Source organism: Adelges cooleyi, unplaced genomic scaffold, assembly GCF_023614345.1.
Source record: "Adelges cooleyi isolate 19-005CV unplaced genomic scaffold, UGA_ACOO_1.1 ACOO_flye_CR_arks_rails_tigmint_CR_PRNA_108, whole genome shotgun sequence".
NCBI classification, from domain to species: Eukaryota; Metazoa; Arthropoda; class Insecta; order Hemiptera; family Adelgidae; genus Adelges; species Adelges cooleyi.
In genome coordinates, this window is record NW_026095761.1 from 10,684,248 (window position 1) to 10,705,830 (window position 21,583).

A 21,583-nucleotide genomic window follows, 5' to 3' on the forward strand; every position below is an offset into this window, starting at 1 on the left:
TGATGCATAGTTTAATATTAAATGGGAATTATTTTTATAAGTATATAACATCACTGTACAATTATTATCAATTTTATGAAGTGATATCTCCAATGTTTACCGTTGAAGTAAAATGCGATTGCGATTGGATTGTCTTTTACTCTAAACTGACATGTCTATTGTCTGTTGACGTCTCACGTCTATCGATTGAGTACTAAAAGGTATTATAATAATATGTATTGTGTAAAAGTAATTTTATTCTATATTCCTATGCTTGTATTCGTTTTCTTAATTGAAAAATTTTAAGCATGATAAAATTGAAATCTGTAATTAAACATTTTACAAATGAGCCAAAAAAATATTTAATACAAATTTAGTTATAATTTACTAATTTTATACTTTTTATACTTAAAACAGCCAAGTTGTATGGATTATTATTATTTATTTATTTATTAAAAAAAGGTGCAAGACGTGCTTAACAATGTTACCAGTAGCTAGCCATACTGTTGTTATTGGTACTTCTCAATACCATTCACTTTTAGATGGGGTTCAGATTATTAATTTAGTTTCTTCAAAAAAAGAGGAAAATGTTGATACTTTAAAAAGTTGAGTAATATTTAAAGGTTTATTATAAATAAATAGGTTAACTATAAATAAATAAAATTTAAAAATATTTAAATTGTATTAAAATTTAAAAATATTTAAATTGTATTAAAATTTAAAAATATTTAAATTGTATTTTAGATAAAGAAAATTGTAAATGTTTTCTCTTGGGATTGCATTGTTTAACGTGTCACATAGCTTTTGAAACCAATGAAGAACATAGAAACCATTATAAATCGGAATGGCATAGATTCAATTTGAAGCAAAAAATTCGAAATAAGGATACAATTACTGAATCAAAATTTTCATCTTTACAAAGTAATTCATTTGTATTTTTTTTACTATTTATAACTATATTGTATACTTTATACATAATTTAATGCATTCGTACTAGATTATATAAAAGATTGTACTGTGGTCATGGTCTGTGTGCAAATTTAAGACAGCTCACGAAATTAAACCAATCAATTAATGGCACACAAGATACAAATCTAATTTAAATGATGGGATACTGTAATAGTGGCAGACTATGAAAAAATTGTAGCTTAAGAAAACTTAAGTTCACCAATAAGGTTTTAAATTATTACTAATCCTAAAATGTTTAAACAGTGGTGTAACTAGAGACTAAAGTGCCTGGGAGCAAGACATTTTTTTTGCGCCCTATATTACATACTAACGAGTATAGTAAACTGTACAATAACGCCCTAAAATAAAACATGCTCCTTTTTGTAAAGACATCGCCAACAGTGCTAGGTTTTGTAAGAAGTCTCGAACAGTGTTAGTATCCGTAAAAACTTGAATGGTTCTACCCTTCGTAAGACGCTTCGATATATAGTATGCCACTGGTCAACTTAACAGTATACTTTTTTGTTAAACATAAAATAAGTCAAACTATACCTACTCGCATTTTTCATTTAACACCTCAACTTCATTATGTTATTTAATAAAAAATTATTTCTATTGCATTTTTAACTTTATTCATTACCTTTTTAAATACTTATCTATTAGTATTAAAAACAATATAATAGACCTTTAAAAGGTACTATATAAATATTTTTTGTAATCTACATTTTTTATGGTGAAATAGATGGTATTTAGATTTTTGTGTTATAACTTACAAGCATAAAATTAAATTCATTAAAAAAAAAAAAAATTGACTTCGGTAAAATTACTTCGTTAAATAAATATAAATTCTGTAAAACACATGTTCTGGCTTAAGATATTTTATTTTGAAAATGTATTTCAGGTAATAATATTGATAGTTCATCCAGTTCTGAAAGTGACAATGAAATTGATGATTATAACACTTATTTTTCAATTGATTCAAAATTATTTTTTGAGAATAAATGTGGAAATGCAATTGCATTGTATAAATGCTTAGTAACCACTACTAAAGTAAGTATAGTCATATACTTTAAAACTATATCTTAATTATTTTAACTGGTGTAACTAGGACTGGTTAAGAACTGTATATTTTATGACTTAAAAATAAAATTAAAGTAAATTATTATTTATTGTCTATAAATTATTTAAATAGGAGCTTCCAAAAGAAGAGAAAATTATTAGTTCACTGAAAACGATTAAAGACAAACCAATGTGGTTTATTGTAATGTTAGGTGGAGGACGTTTTTCTGCTGCTATATTTAAAGGTATTTGTGTTGTATAATAATTTTTTAGATAATGTATATAAATTATTATTATATATTATATACATTTATAGGAGAAGAAGCGATTGTTCACAAAACATTTCATTCATATACTGTACGTGCTAAACAAGGTAGTGCTCAAAGCACACAAGACCGATCTAAAGGTGGAAGTAAAAGTGCTGGTGCTAGTCTTCGTAGACATAATGAAGCTTCTCAATTAAAGGTAAAAATAATACCTTTATTTTTGTATTAAAAAAATTAATTATGATGATTTAGCATATACAAGAAATAGTGGCTTCTTGGATGGAGTATATAAAAATATGTGATCGTATATTCTATCGAGCAATTGGGCCAAATAATCGAAATATCCTTTTTGGTGGGTCTAACCCATTAATAACTAAAAATGACCATAGACTGTGTCAAATACCTTTTGGCACCAAAAAAGCTACTTATGGTGAAGTTAAAAAGGTCCGTGATCAACTCTCTACTATTTTAGTGTATGGTAAGTTTAAAATTATTTATCTATAAACATACTTTTACTTTTTAATTTAATAATTTTTAAACTTCAAGTTTAAACATAATTCATGTGGTCTATTATTGTTTTATGGCTCATATATTTACGACTAAATAAACTATTTATGTATTGGTAGAAAGCATATTTGTATACAATTTCAAGATTTAATCGTATTTGATAAATGAAATAACTTTAGTTCTAGTGAATATTTTTAGTACTTTTTTTTAGTTATTGATTTATACTCATTTGCGCTATAAATACCACGGTTTGTATTACTCTTAACTGTTTTACTTTTTTAAATTATTTTCTTAAAAAAATTCAATATTTTATTCAGAATTTGCTGAGAAACTAAACTGATCGTTAACCAGTTATGTATTATTACTTTTTTAGTTATTAATGGTTAAAGGGTAGGAAATGGGAAGTTAGGTGCAGTAAAGTATGCGTGTAGAGTTATTTTTATCTGCGCTTATACTCTACCGCACTCCACCTGCCATCCTAATCTTTATACTTGAATAACTTTAAAAGTAATTATCCAAAACTGGTTGTCAACCAGTCAAAATGTTCAGCAAACTATTCTCAATAAAATTTTCTCTTAAATTTTTTTAAAAAAAATGTAGCAAAAATCATAAGTAAAAACAGTAAAACCTAAACCACAGTATTTATAGCGCAAATGAGTATAAATTAATTTTAAAAAAAAATCTTAAAAATATTCACTAGTACAAAAGTTATTTAATTTGTCAGGTCTTTGTGGGAAATCCTGTATAATTAAAAATATAACTACTAACAATAGAATACTGTTTTTGTAGATTCAAAAGAAATTTTAGATAATTTCATTAAAAATTATATTGAAAATTTATACAAAAAGAAGAAAATTAAAGAACCAAAACCAAAAACTCTTACTCAAAAGAACTCTATATTTTTAATACCAGCTGAAGAACAGTCACCAGTCCTAGGTAATAAACATTTGAACTCTTTGCGACTTGGTGGTTAGCTACGTTGACCACCATTTTTTTCGTTTAATGCATGGTGGTTAGTAATGCTCATCACCGGATAATTAATATTTTTTCTTTTTTTATTAATGATGGCTTTTAAGAATCTGTTATAAAAATAAACTCAAGTTAAAGAAAATTTTGAGTCCTGAAAAAAGTTTTTGAAACTAAGAGGTTAATATCATGCGCCACCCTATACTGCAAAGAGTTAATTATTTCTTTTATTATGTTTTTTTTTTAGCTTCAATATAGCTTAGGACCTTCCTAAGGGTACTTTTTATCAGGGTTGGAAGAAACCCGTTTTTTGTTTAAAGCCTTACCCAGTTAAGTTAATTTGGGTTTTGTTTTTCATTATACCCTATAAGAGTCTAAAATTCACCTGTGTTCTTAAAAGAAAACTCTTTAGGTGGGTTTAAGTGATTTTTTTAACAAAAAAGATTGCATTAATCAAAAGGACTATTTTACCATTCGAGATAGTAAAGACAAACTGCGCTATAGGCTTGGGCATGAAAAGGCTGCTAAGCTTGTAAAATTTCATTGATTTCTTATAATACTAATATTATAATATTTTTTATAATTTATAGACTTTCAGACTTTAGTCAAACTATAGTGACTTTACAAAACGTACTAATCATTTTTAGTTTTAATCAGGGCAGTGAATATTAATGCATTATATGAGTTAAATATTCATGCGTTTATGTACTAAAAACAGGCACATATGCTTTAAACTAAGAACTAATAAAATTGTATCCAAAAATATTGTGTTTAAAAAAAACAAATGAAATTATAATTTTGTATTCAAAATATATAACTTAAATTTTAATGTAATAGTAAAAAAAAAATTGGATTACAGAATTTAGCCTACAACATCTAAAATGAATTTATCTATGATTTTTTTCTTAGACCTGTAAGTCAATACCGATACGTAAAAAATTGAAAAATAATTTCAAAAATTTTATAAAAATATGCGATAATCTGTGCTAAGTTTAAATATGCAAAAATATTTTAATAATATTATTTAAAATTAGTATAAATTAAATACTGAGTGATACTTATTGTTTAATGGTATATTACATTTTAATAATCCATCTTGGGTTAGGCTGGATTTTTTTTTCTAAATTGGGTAGGCTTTTTTTAGGGGGGTTGTGTTTAACCTTCATCTGCTGGTGCCTTTTAAAGTAACACTACTGCTCGGGACACAGCAATTTGGCCGCCTGTGATTTTTTTATCATTTCCATGAGTTTTTTTCATTTAACATGCATGTTTCGAAATAATTAGGACCAATTAACTCTTAACACAACATTGCGAAAAAAATGTTGACCTAAAATATTTATTTAAAAAAAAAAAACAGAAATCTTAACCTTCATCCGACGCAAATTGGCTGTCCTTTTAAATTTTTGCAAACATTTTTCTACTAAGCGCCGAAGGAGTGGTGGGAGGGTTATGTATTTTCTATTTACACTAACCCCCCCCCCCTATATATGCCTCCCTTTTTACAATACACATACAAATCATAAGTATAACACATACGGGCATAATTTCTCCTTTGCGCTCACTAGGGCGGCAATTTGGCTGTTGTACTGGCTCAAACTCGGTGTTTGTAACTACACAGAGCTACCGGTTTGGACTGGTTCGACCACATTCTAGAGGAGGGATGTCAATGAGAATACATGCCCCTGCTCCCACTTTCTTGGCACTCTGGAGAAGAATATTCTCAAAAATTAAAAAGGGCGGCCAATTTGCCACCCGTGCAAGCGGATGAAGGTTAAAAAAAACCTACAGGGTTTTGGTTGGGTTTTTAGCCAACTCCGTTTTTAGTATAAAAATATAGGGAGCTGCCTATTTTGTCAGCTTATATATGGCCCTGTTTAACAAGTATGCAATATTTGATGTGAAGCCAAGAATATAGTAATCACTAATACAAATTTAATGTTTAATTTTTTAGATTATGGTGATGATAAAGAAGTTGTTGATGAAGTAGAGTTATTACTTAGTGAAGATGAACAATCATCTAAAAGTAATAATAATACAGAGCCTAAAAAAAGAAACAAGAAACGCAAAAAAAAAAAGAGTTCCAAACACCAACCTACTTATGAAGATGCTAAGGTTGAAGAACTAACCCAAAAACTGCTATCAACAATCATAGAAAAAGATGTAAATGCATTAAAAATATGTTTATCTGATATTATAACCGAAGAACAGTTAGAAACCTACATCAATTGTCAAATTGATGGTTTAGGTAACACAGTCTTACACTTAGCTTCTTCAAATGGCTTACATGATCATATATAGTAAGATTATGTTACATTACCTTATCTTCGCATGTTAACATAGACAAAAAAAACCATATTTGTTTTTAAAATCAGTTTTTAACTTTTGTAAGTTAAAACTTTTTTATTGTTATTTATTATAAAAAAACGAGTCGGTAGATCTGCGTAAAGGAAATAGAAAAGTTTTTATTGTATATTTATACATAAACATAATTAAATATTAAGTTTATCTAGTATCATATATCTTAGGTCTGATGTGGAGGCTAAAATGTTATAATTAGGCTTATAAACATATTGTGGTATTTTCCCCATGTAACTTTTGTATTTTATGTATATCCAGCGCCACCAGAGTCCAGCACCAGTAATATAAGTTGACAAGTGACCACAAAACTGTACAATTTACCACTGATATCATTACTAAATTCTTAGTTATTTAACTACTATAACTATAAATATCTTTAAAAAGTTCTTATACGATTTTAATGATCGCAGTTAATCATTAAATTAAATTTCTCTTCAGTCTAATGTATAAGAATTCTTAGTTAACTATATCAATCCATATCATAAAATAATTAATTTTCTCAGAAACAAGCATCTCCCAAGACATATTTTGGGTCATTAAAATAAATTAAGTGACACTCTAAAAAAATTAAAAAAATGATTTATTAAAATGTTTATAGCTTATTATTACAACATGGGGCAAATCCAGCCATAAAAAATAAAAATTCAAAGACACCCTATGAAGTAGCACCAGATAAACCATCAAGAAAAGTTTTTAGAAAATTTATGGCTGATTTCCCACTGAAATACGACTATGTGAAAGTAATAATTATTGACTAAAAATTAAAACGAATTCTTAATATAGTTCAGGTATTTATTATTTGAACATTAAATTATATTAAATGACATACTTTGTATCTTTATTTGTAGGCTCGTTTACCAGGAGCATTGACTGAAGAACTGGAAGAAGAACTTAAAGAAAGGAAGAAAGCAAAACAAAAACGAGCAAAAGAGAGAAAAATTATTGAAGAATTTAAAAAAGAAGAAGAAAAGGAAAAAGAAAAATTTCTTCAACTTAGCGACCGAGAAAAAGTAAAAAAAATCTTGATGTATTTTATTATATTATCATTTTAATGTAAATTGTTTATTTTTTAGTGTGCTATTGCAGCAGAAAAACGTTTTTTAATACTTCAAGGAAAATGTATATTGTCTCGATGTTTTTGTTGTGGTATAAATATCGATAAAAAAATGGTTTTTGAATATTTAGATTATAAATTTTGTAGTACACAATGTGTTAGAAACCATCGACAAAAAAATTCAACAAAATAAAATATAGTTGTCAATTAAATAATTGTTGATTTTTAAAATATGTATAATGTAAATTTAATTTAACTAATTGAAGACTAAGTTTTGGCATTCTTTTAATTACATTTTATTCAGCACTCCTTTTAGGTATAGTGGAACCTTTACTTATAAATCAACTTAATAGTTTTGTATTCTGGGAAACTGAGTCATGTTTTCACTTTTTTTCTTTCTGGACTACAGAAATACAGTCCAATACTTAAAAAATAGCAACCATTTCCTTCAAATATTGAATTGAAAATTAATGTGTAGTTAAAAAATATAAAACAATTTCAAGTCTGAAGTAAAATATTTTTATAATGAGGAAAAACAAAAAAAACGTATTAAGAAGACGCCACACCGGCCATTTCTAAGGAGTAAAGTATTGTCAATTTTTCGAAAAATCTTAATTTAGAGTTTCAACTATAATGTATACTTATATTAATACAGTAACGAGGATACTTTGTTGATTGCCATTTTTTGTTTTTTATAATACTATCACAGTCAGTATTTCTATAGGATAAATTACAATTTTTTCCCCATCAAAACTACTTTGCATGGATTCGTTTTTCTCAGGCTCCGTTTATAGTTAAAGAAAGAAATTAATACATATTATACATGACAAAATTATTTGTGCTCCAGCATCTGTATTTTTTCGTTATACCTAATATAACCGACGCTAGGTATATCATTTTTTTTAAAAGTCCTTTCTTAATTAATTAATTATTCATTAACTGGTTGAAATATTTAAAAAAGGGCCATGGTAGAGCACAGACAATGTTGTCTATATTATGTGAAAATTTGATTCCTTAGTTTTAAATACAGCCTTTGTAAAATTACACCGCACAAGGCGGGTTTTTGAAGAAAATAACGAGTGTGCCCTCTTAATACGTTTATGGTTTAAAATATATCTTAAAATTAATTTATACATTTAATACAATTAGATAGATTAATTTATTTTAGTAACTTCCCTGATCTTAATGTGCAGGCTTAACAAGAAAAAAGTCATAAATCGCGGAGTATAATTTTCTAATGAAAAACATAAGTCAGAAGTATTGTATATAAAAACCAACAATTTTCTGGCCCATGTCTTACTGCGCAAGCTCAACAACTTCTACCCAGGCAAAGTTTACTGCACTTCATTCCCCATTCGCAATAAAACAAAATAACATTTTTAAGTTTGCTCGGCCATTAAATTCGAATATGGCGGATACCAAACTTTGTACAGAATGCTCCATCCGTTGTAAATGATAAGTTAGAGAAGAGAGTATAATAAATAATCAGAAAGCGATCAACCCGCTAATGCGCTTTGATTGGTGTATTACATGGACATTTTATAAAATTGGTTGCGCATTGAAACTAAATTATGTATTAAAGTAGGACTAGACACTAGTGTTTCAACTTTCAATCTTATCATTTTGTCCAAACTATTTATCTTTAATCATATAATTTTTTCTCTCTCCCACATTGTATAATACTAATTACTTATATAATGTAATGTTTGTTTCATCGTAATACCATTGATTAAATCAGAGGTAATACTCTATGATAGTGATAGATGATCAAAGCTCGCATGAGATTCCCACATTTATTCTAACCACTTGGCACTGATCATTGAATCTCTACTACCAGGCCATTTCTAATACGATTACTATACACATTTCAATGAATAACTTTTATCGTCTTTACTCTCATAACTTAACATAATAATTCAAATTTCAAGTGAAATCTAATTTAGACATATATAAAATGCATTATACAAACTTATATCAATATTTTTAACTGATAATACTAATTATATAAGAAGTCCAAATGCTCGATTATAAATTCTATATAAAGTTCTTTATAATCGTGCTTGGAAGTGACCCTTCTGCTTTAATCTATTTAATGTCTTCTGATAATGTCATTATTATTATCACTTATCAGTAATGTTTATGATAAAAAGTCAATAACTTTGTGTTTGTGTACATATAAGTTCATGACTGAATCATAAATTGGTTAGATTTTTAAAAAATGCATGTTGTTTCAATCAATTCTATGTTTTAAGTTATCTTAATACCAATATATAATGGAAGTGTTCATATGAAATAAATTATGGATGAGCAACAATCGGTATCTGAAAGTGTGGAAACGAATTCGGTGTGTGAAGAAGAACGAGCTAGAAAATTGTTTCAAGCTTGTGATGGCGATGGAGATGGTTACATAGATAGGTAAGAATCGTTTTTAGTATAAATTTATAATCTGTGATCAATTAAAACCATAATAATATTATATTTACCTATATATTAATCATTAATTACTAATACTATGTATTATTATCTTATTGATTTTCATTGTGTAACTGATTTGCTAATACACTTTATTACTTTGCAGTTTGCTTAACTCTTTTTAGATTCTTTGTAGTAAATAGTAATATCCAACATGTTACTTCCAGACTTGCTAAATACAATATTTTATTTGGTATTGCTTCATTTCTAGCCGAGATTTGTTGACTATATGTCGTCAACTTAATCTTGAAGATAGTGTTGATGATTTAATGAAAGAACTAGGAGCTGATAAACTTGGAAGAATATCTTTTGATGAATTTGTTAGACGTCGTTTAGAATTGCGGACTGAAATAAATGCTTTACGTGTTCATAACTATGATCCACTTCCAGAATATTTACCGACTAGTAGTGATAACAGTTTAGGTAAGATATACAGTTGTAATTAATAGTTATATCATATTAAAAGGTTGTCTTTTGTAGGAGCCTTGTCTGTTGGTAAACACGAAAGTTGGGAATTTGACAGTGGTGCTAGAGATCTCAGCCCAGAACCTAATTCTCTTCGTATGCAACATTTATTGCAAACTGGAAGATCAGCTAACACTGGAAGTTTACTGCATCTTGCTAACAAAGTAAACCAATTAAACTATAATAAATTAGACCAATATAGAATAAGGTGATTCTTCTAATGCCCTACACCAGTTTTCTCTTTAAATATATGTTACAAAAAAATGTAATATTGGTTATTTAAATACAAGGTATATGTTGCAAGAGTAAAATCAATATGGCATGGGCTAAGAAATATTAAAATATTTTGAAAAGATCATGATGGAGGGATTTTGTAGGTAGACCGAAAAAGAAGTGGGTGGACGTGATAAATAAATACATGAAGGTGTGTGGATTGAATAGAGAAATGGTGATGGAAAGATTTATCTCGCCAACCCCATTTATATAGGATAAGGCGGAGAAAAATGAAGTAGGAAGATAACCCCTCGGATTTTAAGAACCATTACTATTATATAAAATTGTGTTTTATTAAGAAAATCAAACAAAGTTTCAGACTGCCAGAACTTCACAAAACAATATTTTTTATTTTTTGTTGGGTAATTAAATTAAGCAATTTAATTCTATATTCTTATATTCAATAAAGTATGAAATAGGATTGTCTTTGTCACATTTTTCAATTGCATACAAGGTTTAAAATATGTACATATACCTTATAATAAACAAAAAGTTTTGTACGTATCCATTTTTTTATTGATAAAACTAAATTTATAATACAAATGATTTTAGTTACATTTGGCAGCTTTGAAGTCGTTAAAAACTGAAATCTCAGAACTGACTAAACAGCTACGTTTAGCCACTGAAAAAAATGAAGCTCTCGAAGAATCAAAAAATCAAATTAAAGTAATAGTTATAGGAGTTATGATTCATATTTATAAATTGTTTTTTAAACTCTTCATTTTTTAGATCGACATTGAAAATGATATGAAGCAAAAATATGAAGAAAGAATAATTGAATTGCATTCTGTAATAGCAGAACTTGCTCGTAAACTACAGATTCATAGATCTCAAATAATTACCGAAGAGGTAGAAGAAAGTCAGTCAGGTAAAGAATACTTAAAATTTAGTATTAAATTTTAAATAAATTATCTTTTATTTATTTTTATCCTTTAAAATAGATATTCAAAGTGTTGAAACATCTTCATTTATTCAAGAATCTGTTGCATTATCAAAAGATGTATGTATTTAATTATTTTATTTTAAATTTGAATTGTCTATTGGTTATGGTTAAATTTGAAGTATTATATTATGTTCTATACTCAGTGTTCTTTATATTAGATTTCTTGTAGAAAAGTTTTCTATAAACTTATCTAACCCATTATTTATTAATTATTATTTTAAAATATTATATAGTATAATATACCATTTTTTTCTTTTTATTTATGTAGGATTCATATAGTCTTTTTTTATATAATATATTTTAAACCTTCTTTTTGTAAAATTGATTTAACCATCTCCAATAACTCTAAAAATGTTGTATAGTCCATACGAAGATAGTTTTTATAACCAGATAGTTGTAATAATCACAATTCTTCAAGGAGATTATGACAGAAAAAATATTTCTCTTGAACCATTCTTTCATCTACAACTTTTTTTCACAGCTAAATGCTTGTTCAATATCAATAATTGCTTCCATACTAGGTACTATTACCATAAATAGATTGATTAAAAAATTGATTGAAGTTTTTTTTATAAATCTTGAAAGTAACCTACACACAATATATATATTTATTTTAATAATGATTGCAAACTCTTGATTAACAATTTAAGATTGATCGTGTATGGCCAGCTTTAAAGAAACAAGTTCAAAAATTAGCTAAAATAATTTTTTTTTAAATGCATGGTCTACCTAAGGCAGACTTCATCAAAATTTGTCTATTTGTACTCAAGAATATATTGTATAATAAATAATTATCATTATTATTTATACTTTACTATTTTTAATACTTATATCTATGTATCTTGTTTTCTTCTTGTGACATTTATATTTAGTCAGGTTTAAGTTAAAATAACTTATAGTATAAATATATATAGTATTATTAAAAACCCAATCCACAAAAATTCTTACTTTTACTATTTATTTTTAACTTTAATGAGTGCTTTTTGTAACTAAAATAATTTATAACTAGGGTGATAGTATTTATTGTTTCAATGACAATGAAATAAGAAAAACTATGTATGTTGATGTTCATGCTGAGTTGGCTTTAAAAGATGAAGAATTAAAGAGAACACAACAAAGTTTGAAAGAAGTAACAGAAGAAAAGGAAGAGCTTTTGATGAAAGTATGTTTAAATATAATGATCATAAATTAAAAAATAGTATGCTAACTGTTAGGCTTTTATTATACTTCTTGGTTGTTTTATTGTTAAAATCATTAAACATTTTAAATACAGTTCTATATATAAAAAAATAGCCAAAAAAGTAATAGTATTTTTAGTAGTTTACATTAAATCAACTTTAAATGTTAAAAAATATTAATCATTCACAATAAAAATGAAATAATTTATACTGAAATTGTAAAAACTATTTTATTTAATGGTTTTATTTATAGTTACAGGATGCGGAGAGTAGTTTTTCTCCAGGTCCTATGTCTCCTACGCGTTTATTAATAGAGACATCAAAATTAGCAGAAAAAGTAAAATTACAGAAACTTATTGAAGATAATGCAGAAGTGAATAATACAAATGTATAATAAATAATAACCTTAAATAACAATTTTTTTATACATTCGGTTGATTTAACTCTTGATATTATAGCTATGTCAAGATACGAAATCTGATACACAGCTTGTTCCAGTTGTTCCATCTAGTTATGATTTGGTAGAGCCTCCCAGTAAAGACAATTTAATGCACCAAGTTGAACAACTACAAACTCGCTTAGATCATGTGCGGTCACAAATGGAAGTTATGGAATTGATGTTTGATCAATGTGCTGCACAAACTGACAAGTAACAATAAAGTTGAAATTTTCTCCATTTTCACCCAGCTTGATAACCATCTAAGGACTAAGGCTTAATTTACAGATATGCTAAAATCTCTTTAAACAGATTAATTTAAAAAAAATACTAATTATAAATAATTCATGTAATGCTTAACTCTTCAAATTTAGGTTAAATTCAAAATGTAAATAGAACATTATAATCGTGATAACTAACATTTGCTCAGATGTTCTTATTGTGTATGCGTTGTGTAACAGGTACATTTACCTGTCACCCGTTACCACTCAATCCAAACATGCATACTTAGTCAATAAGAAAATTATAGGTAGTGGACAGCAGACACATACGAGACAATTAACTAAATAGGACGATACGCTAATTAGTTGAGACTTTACCATCATCGGACCGCAATTGATTAACAAACATAATAATATATTAATACTCTGTTGCCACGCCTTATATACTTTATTTACTTTCATTGTGTGCGCCCACTTGACTCCGCTTCTCCAAGACCAGCTGATGAATCTCAGGGTTCCAGGTAGAAGTATAATATATATACTCTACTAAGTATATATACTTAAATATATAACTATATATTACTAAATATATACTTCTACCTAGTTCCCTGATAAATATATATATACAGCCCTATTGATAGGGGCTAGCCACCAATTTTCTATTAGAGATTTCTTCATTTAATCCTATCGGCAACCGCTTTGTCTAGCCTAGCTAGCTGGCCAAGCAGGCTTGTTACAGTTGTATAGTTTGTATTATTCTAATAATCATAATATGTTATTTTGGCTATATCTTTCATATTCTTGCTATTTTAATTTTTAAATCTGGTGACTCATTTTTAGTTGTAACTTAAAATCTATTAACTATCTGTTAACCATGAAGAAATATAATTAAAATGTTTAAAGAAATGAGAAATGAATATAACTCCATACATAATAACATTTAATTTAAATACAATAATTTAAACGATTTTTAGACTTTATTTGTTATTGGGAAAATATGAATCAAATATGATTGCTCTAAAATTAGAAGTGGAAACAGGAGAAGAAATAATGAACTGTTATTCAATGTTATTATCTATTTCTGATGGAACTGCTACTGAAGAAGAAATAAAGTAACTTATTGGTTTTTATTATTGTTATTTGCTCAGATTATAATTTATTTTTATAACTAAATATTAATGTATTACTAGAATGAAAGATACAATTATACAACAACTACATCACTTAGATGAAGAAAAAAAAAAAATTGGATCAACTGTCGTTGCTCTAGAGTCATTTCATTCTGAAGAAGACGTCCCAAAACCTAGAGGTCATAGCCAAATAACACGGCTTGATTTAGAAATGGCTGTTCTTGTGGAGGAGCTGATGGGGGTCAGAGAGGAAAAATTGGACTTACAAGAGCGATACTCTGAACTACAAAAACATTACTTAGCTTTAGAAAAACGTTTATCTGAAAAAGAAGAAAAATCTAAAATTGATATGGATACAATAAGAACTTTAGAACAACAAATCAAATTGGATAATTATGAGAGTGTTAATGTTAAATTACAAAAACAATTAAAGGAAGTTACAACAGCATTACAACAAATTACGAAAAATGCTGATGCAAGATATAAACAGAGTAATTCTATGATTGAAAAACTGAAGACTGAAAATAGGTTGTATTGTGGTTTGTTTCTGTTTTTTTTTTATTAATAAACTATCTTGATATATTTTTACAGTTCACTAGAACGTAGTTTAGAACGAGCGAAACGTAAATCACAATCACGCCTTAAGAAAGTGGAATCTGAAATTGAAATTATGGTTGAAAATCATTCACTCCAGGTAATTCAAATATAATTATTTTAGAGAAATAACTTTCACCTGTCACGGGATGGAGGGTGTGGTGGTGGAAGTGGACATATGGGGAACAACAGAGTTGGTAAATGCACAGAAGTCTTATCTCATCAAACGATAAATGTAATTAATAATTATTAACTCCCCCCCCCCCTTAACCGTGTATTTTTTTATAATCCGTAAGTAATGAACTCTACCATAATTTATATGTATTATATGTTCTATTTATAGTTCACATTTTTTATGACTATTTATGTAGTATGTATTACATGTGTATTTATGTAGTGTGTAATCATATGAGTTTTTATTTTTAAGGTAAAAATGTTAAAAGAGAGAATAGCAGTACTTGAAAAGTCCATTTTGATTTGTGAAAGTAAAAATAAGAATACAGAAAGAAATGAAACTACATTATAAATTGTCCGCGTCCTATGAAATGGAATATGATGAATTGCAATACAGTTTATCCCACAAGTACAATCAAATTGTTGCAATTCACAGTACGACAACTATATATTTTACAAAACTAAAATGTTTTCACTTTTTCATGTCTAGTCTAATTAAAAGCGTTGAGCCTTATTATACAAATTATTTTTTACATTGTAAAGAATATAAACTATATGACTGAAATGTAGTAATTAAATTTTGATAACTTAACAAACATTATTTGTAAAATAAAATAACTATTAGCTTTTTTACATATTATTAACAACAAATCAAACCCCATATCTAGTGCAATTTTTTGATAATGTTTTTGTATAATTAAAAAAGGTGTTTGAAGATACATTTTCTTTAATGTATACAAGTTATTTAATAATACATGTTTTTTGTACTTTTTTTACGTAAATATATAAAGCAATGAAAACAAAACAAATGAAATATGAATATTTTATTTTCAAATATATAATTACAAATACATTTTTACAGATATTTTTTTCAAAATGTTTTACTTAAATTTACATTGTCATTGGAAGTTACTACACTTAATCAGTTTCAATCCTCTCAGGAATAGCTAATTCATAGGTTCTTATTTGTTTTTCAAGATGTGCACAAGCCAATTCTATTTCATAGTTTTTACTTACTAATCCTACCCAATTAGCTTCTAAATCACGTAGCTTCTCTCCAACTTGCATTTGTACATTTTTACGTTGAAAATTAACTTCTTGAACTTGTTTTCTAAAATAGTTTTAATTATTTTATTATATAGTATGCAAATTTAGTATTGAAATAAATAAATTAATAGTATTGCTACTTTACTTACCTAAGTTTAGTAACTTGTTGTTGAGCTGCTGCTACACATTTAACTAAGACTTCTAAATATGATTTCCAAGCTTCTGTACCAAACTCTGTCATCAGTTCTAAATTAGTGATTCTATATTAACAGAAAATAATAAACAATATTAGGCTCATAATGAAATTAATGAACTCTGAAAGGTTTTGCTGTTCAAATGACATTCAAAGGGGCATGGGCAAATTTCTTGGGTCAATTTCTTTTTCATAATAACTCATTTATTACATCTCCACTATAATTGAAATTAAATTTTTTAATTAATATTAAATTTGGAAATTTAATCCTTCATCAACATTTTTAACAAACACTATGGCCTGAGTCCCCGTAACTGGGTGCCTGAATATACAATATGGATCTAAACAGTCTATTATCAGTATACCCAGCCAGGAACCATAATCCTAGGTGAAGACTAGCTTGCTTGATGGTAGGGATGACATATACTAATAACAAACTGTTAAAATCCTAAGAATCCAGAGTCCAGACCCATATAACTGACTAATAATAAAGACACTTTGTTAAATATAACATGTCTTAGTTAAAATATTCAAATACTTTTTTACACTCATAAATAATACCTAGTAGCTTGATGTTCAAGCTGGGCCATTGAGTTTTCTAAACATTCATTCCAGGCAGACATATCAGTAAGTTTTCCGGCTGGTGGTGGCGGTAATTCATATCTTTTCATGCTCATTGTTTCCATGGGCAAACGCTGTTGCAGCCTATCAAATTCTGCACGCATCATTTCGGTCTGAAACATTATAGATGTTAATTTTAATAAGTTTTCAAATTTTCATAAGCCAATACATCATCTAACTATATTATCCGCATGACAGTAATAGTGAGATATTAACATAATTAATGTAGCCCTAGTTGAGCTTTCGTCATTTTTAAAAAAAAATCAACTTTATAAAATCCCTATTTTTCAAATATACATATTAAGTTGACCATTTAGACTAATTGGGCCAGTGACTACTTGCAGTCTGCAGAGGTAAGTTAGCTTTATTATTTCCGTCCGGTAAGCTATTTTTTCTGCAGTAGAGGGGATCGTGAGTTCCCATCTGAACAAGAGTCCCAGCAGAGACTACATTTTCATTTGAACTATTGTTTTTGGCATAAAGAACTTTTTATACATTTTTTTTCTCCAAAAATCTATTTAGAAAAAACTATAGTAAAGTAGTTTTAGGTCTGTAACTCAAAAACTAGCTGTAAGCAAAATATTTGAAAACCAGTCATCAGTGCAAAAAAAAAATCTAAAATTGCTTTGAAGCTAAGCAAGATCATATTTTCTACTTAAACAGAAGAGATCATGTAATAACAATATATAGTTACTTCAAAAGCTGTAATATTAAGCTGTGGTAAATGTTCAAGGTAGTTTTTGGATGGCCTATAACGTCTCTTTTCATCTTCAACCATGCTCATAGCCTGAAAAAAATGAAAACAATGTACCTATTCATATTGAATAATTCGTTATAAATTATTACCACAGAAAAATAATTAATAGAAAATATTTAATAGACTTGCATACATTTGGTTAATACTTACAGCTTCGCGAATACCCGGCTCGTCGTATCCTTGATCTATATAAGGAAGAGCATCAACAATAACTTCGCCGGCCATTTCACAAAAAGTAAAACTTTAAACTATTAATATAGCCGTTATGACGGACAAATTTAAATGGTTCAACAGCAAAAACCGTTGTCAGTCGCAACTCGTAATGCGGACAAATTCGGATAAAGTTTAACGTCTAACGATGGAAATTAAAATGCTTGTTTAAATTGTATTGTTTGGCAATCAAGTATCAACAAATATATTTTGTGATGATAATTGATACCCTGAATCTGTAACCATGAAATTGCGGGATATGACATGTTTTATCTCAGGTTTTATAACCATGGTCTATACTACACCCATTGAAAATAATGCATACCATGAACTGGCGACCATTATATTATCACGATCACGGTTCAGGCCTTTGATAAGATAAACACACACATGGTAAAATTAAAAAATCGTTATTCGTGGATAAGTTAACATTGTTATTTTTATAATGACTTGTGAATACAATTTTTTTAGATTTTACATTAAATGTATTTTTTTAGTGTTAACAAATTATTAATTTACACTTATCTGACAAAAGGGTTATTATTTGGTTTGCTCTTAAGGAAACAGAATTAAATCATTTTTAACTGTTTTTTAACAATGCGTATAAAACTGAATCGTAAGCTCTTATCGCCTGATACAATATGTCCAGAACTCTGTTGGCTATATGTAGATACTTCAAAAATATTGCTTATAAAAGAGTTAAAAGTTAAAGTTAAATCTGTTCTAAGGGAAAAACACGATATAGAACTATGTTTTGATGGTATACCATTCCTAGATGAAGATGAAATTAACGCTATTAACGATAGTGAAGAAATAAGGTTTGTATGCTTATACAGTTAAATAATATTGGTTTAGTTTTGATATTTAAAAATGATGTACGCAATTGATGAACATATGACAAAATACAAATTATTATATCAAAACCAAAAATCCTAAGTTTATTATATTCTAAAATATTGGCCTAACCGTCAAGAATGTACAAATAAAAGTAATGACTTATCAATGTATTTTAATCCCTTTCCCTTCAACTTTTAATGCTATCAATATACCTGCAGGGGTTTTAAATATGTTGTAGGCAAAATATATTATTTTTGCTTTAACTAAAAAGTAATATTTTTATTTTCTACCATTGAAATAATATGTTTGTCTCATTAATTAGGTACATTTTTTTTGACATTAATAAACAATAAAAGGACAATTTTTACTTAGTGGTCTAGTCTGTAACTTTATATAGCACATTAAGTTAATTCTTTTATTTTCTATAGGTCATAAAAAGTATCATCATTTAGACAAATATATTACTTTAGCGGTAGAAATAATAATTTTTTAGTTCAACCAAAAAATTGTACATTTTGGCTCAAATGTTCTCCATACGTCAGACTATCTTATCTTAGCTGTCAGCCAGGTTTCACATGCATATACAATGCATACTAAACTTGATCAAATCCTTTTTTAGACTTCTTGAACAGCATATTAATATTTGTATCAAATGATAATACACTTGTATTAAACTAAAGTTCTAGAGGAGTGGCGGAAGAGTTAAAACTTTTTTAAGTGAATGTGTTGCTCTCTTGCTCTTCTTGGAACTGTACATGCTTTCTTAATTACATAATGTAATTGATAAAAAGTAATAAATTGTTTTAATTTTCTTATAATTTTAGTGTGATAAGAAAAGAAACAAACAGTATTGCTGAACCACAAATAATTAAAATCGACATTCCTGAGACACTCACCAGCTTTATGAATAGTACTAGTAATAATTTATCGAATGGAAATCTAAAGTTCATTCCTGAAAATGGAAATAATAGTTCTGCTTCTTCTGTTGTTATAAATTCTGAAAAAAAGAAACGAAAACGAACACATAAAAAAAAAAATAAACAAGAAAATAATCATGTGAAAATGGTAATTAATTTGTAGTCAGATATTTAATCAATTAAACCCCAATTCCCAACTAAATTTTTTTACTTTTTTAGGAAAATGATAGAAATCAAAGTGAGATTCCTTGTTTTTCTTCTGAGAAAGGAAATGGTGATCATAAGCGATTTAAATTGGAAGAAGAAAATAATGCTCAATCTTTTGGTTGTTCGGAATCAGTATCTTCAGATGAAGAAATACTTCATGTAACAAGAGATGTGTATCGTTGTAGTGCACCACCAATGCCTAATAAAAAAGTTTCCAGCATTAGCTTAGACGGTATTTAGTAATAAATGCATCAATTTAACCATCTGTTAGTCGCGAAATATTTTTTTAACGCTGGTAGTCCCCGGGAACAGCTATACGCCAACACTTTTTTTTTTCTAAAACATTCGAATTGTTGTTTTATTATTTTTTTTGTATACCATGAAACACAATAATATTTTTATATTATATATTAAAAAAAAAAAAATGATTTTATTACATTTTAAAAAAAATCAAAATTTTTAAAATTCTATAGCCAATTTTTTTCAAAGTTTTGCTTGAGAATGACAAAATATAATACGACCTAACCCAAAAATGAAAATAAATAACGTTGAGCATTTCTAACTAGGTATACGAATGTTGGGATACTATATGTGTTATATAACTAAATGGATTAAATAATGAGGTACATATGTATGTACCCCTACGCGACTAACTGGTGTCTTAATATTTTAATCTATATCAATACATAGTTTGAATAAATATTATAGTTTGGAAACCACAATATAAAGAATCAAATACTAAGTTTAATACTGGCGTACCAGTATTTATACGAGGCCAAACAAACAAACCTTCTTCAGACATAATACAGAATAACACTTTCGTTGACAATAAGATGCAACAAACTAGTGTAAATGAAGATTGTGATATGTTAATCGTAGATTGGAAGAACATGTCAACCGTTAAAGTTACGAGTTTATCAGAATTAAAAAATTATGATTTATTACAATTTAAAGTAAGTTTTGGTAAGTGAATAACTATTGTATTATAAATTATATAATATAAGTACATTTTCTTAGACTTTAGCTCTGAATGAAAATTGTGAACCTCAAATGTCATCTGTAATAACATCACGATTAATAAACATTGATAGTGACACATTATATATTGAAGTGTTGTGTAAGTTTGTGTAGTGAATTAATATTTCTCCTTTCTATTAAAAATTAAGTATCAACAAATTCAATTAGTTTGTTAATTTTCAGCTGGCATCAAAGAGTTTATGACTCTAAATCCGAAGTTCAGAATGGATGATGAGGAAGAAGAAATTGAAACTTGTCGTAGTGTAAGATATAGTGATCTTTGTGATTTGGTCAAACTCATTTAGTTGTTATGACAATAAAGGTACATTTTTTTTTATGAAAATAGACTTAACAGTTTCTGTTTATTATTATGTCATTATTTATGACAAATTTAAGAAAAATAAATGATTTTGTTATAATGAATATTTTATGTATATTTTCAACAACATTAATCATTACTTATATAGTTAAAAAGTTGACTTTTAGAAGTGCTCCCTTTATTTAGAAACAGCATAAAGGTAATATTTGATAAAAACTAATCTAGGAGCCATTTTAAATATACTTACTCATTTAAGGTAAATGACTGTCGTAAAATTTAAATGGCTCTCATTGGTATGTTTAGTAAACATATTGTGAATGTTTTTTTTTATAGAAATGTTGCAGCTTTCCATATCGGGCTTAGGCGAATTTTTATTTAATTAATTTTGATAATTAGTTAGATATATAAATCTATCTAGATTAATAAATTTCACAA

The 21,583-nt window shown here is 27.4% G+C and overlaps 4 protein-coding genes across 5 annotated transcripts; 3 read left to right on the forward strand and 1 right to left on the reverse strand.

The window, feature by feature from the left end:
* Positions 1–81: 81 nt before the first annotated feature.
* LOC126840991 (ankyrin repeat and zinc finger domain-containing protein 1-like) lies at positions 82–7,330 on the forward strand. The gene is made up of 12 exons (XM_050577116.1): positions 82–200; positions 442–584; positions 724–900; positions 1,829–1,977; positions 2,120–2,231; positions 2,303–2,451; positions 2,505–2,730; positions 3,549–3,695; positions 5,677–6,022; positions 6,682–6,823; positions 6,932–7,093; positions 7,157–7,330. Exons 2-12 carry the CDS (start codon positions 461–463, stop codon positions 7,328–7,330), a joined length of 1,908 nt encoding a protein of 635 aa, XP_050433073.1. The 5' UTR covers positions 82–200; positions 442–460.
* A 1,941-nt stretch (positions 7,331–9,271) lies between these two features.
* On the forward strand, positions 9,272–15,707 carry LOC126840079 (colorectal mutant cancer protein). 2 transcript variants are annotated; one of them, XM_050575568.1, is made up of 13 exons: positions 9,272–9,552; positions 9,821–10,032; positions 10,090–10,238; positions 10,900–11,013; positions 11,077–11,215; positions 11,289–11,347; positions 12,300–12,452; positions 12,722–12,856; positions 12,927–13,117; positions 14,100–14,237; positions 14,316–14,783; positions 14,847–14,949; positions 15,277–15,707. In XM_050575568.1, the coding sequence occupies exons 1-13, from the start codon at positions 9,437–9,439 to the stop codon at positions 15,373–15,375; spliced, it is 2,076 nt and encodes a 691-aa protein (XP_050431525.1). In that variant the 5' UTR covers positions 9,272–9,436; the 3' UTR covers positions 15,376–15,707. The 2 variants fall into 2 exon arrangements, with proteins under 2 accessions (XP_050431525.1, XP_050431534.1); XM_050575577.1 differs by lacking the exon at positions 12,300–12,452.
* A 122-nt stretch (positions 15,708–15,829) lies between these two features.
* LOC126840097 (pre-mRNA-splicing factor SPF27) lies at positions 15,830–18,055 on the reverse strand. Its single transcript, XM_050575601.1, has 5 exons — positions 17,792–18,055; positions 17,579–17,671; positions 16,825–16,997; positions 16,220–16,330; positions 15,830–16,134 (listed from the first exon to the last, which is right to left on the reverse strand). Exons 1-5 carry the CDS (start codon positions 17,864–17,866, stop codon positions 15,942–15,944), a joined length of 645 nt encoding a protein of 214 aa, XP_050431558.1. The 5' UTR covers positions 17,867–18,055; the 3' UTR covers positions 15,830–15,941.
* Positions 18,056–18,256: 201 nt separating this feature from the next.
* Positions 18,257–21,172, forward strand: LOC126840089 (uncharacterized). Its single transcript, XM_050575591.1, has 6 exons — positions 18,257–18,669; positions 19,513–19,753; positions 19,825–20,044; positions 20,521–20,765; positions 20,830–20,929; positions 21,013–21,172. The coding sequence occupies exons 1-6, from the start codon at positions 18,449–18,451 to the stop codon at positions 21,132–21,134; spliced, it is 1,149 nt and encodes a 382-aa protein (XP_050431548.1). The 5' UTR covers positions 18,257–18,448; the 3' UTR covers positions 21,135–21,172.
* Positions 21,173–21,583: the final 411 nt, after the last annotated feature.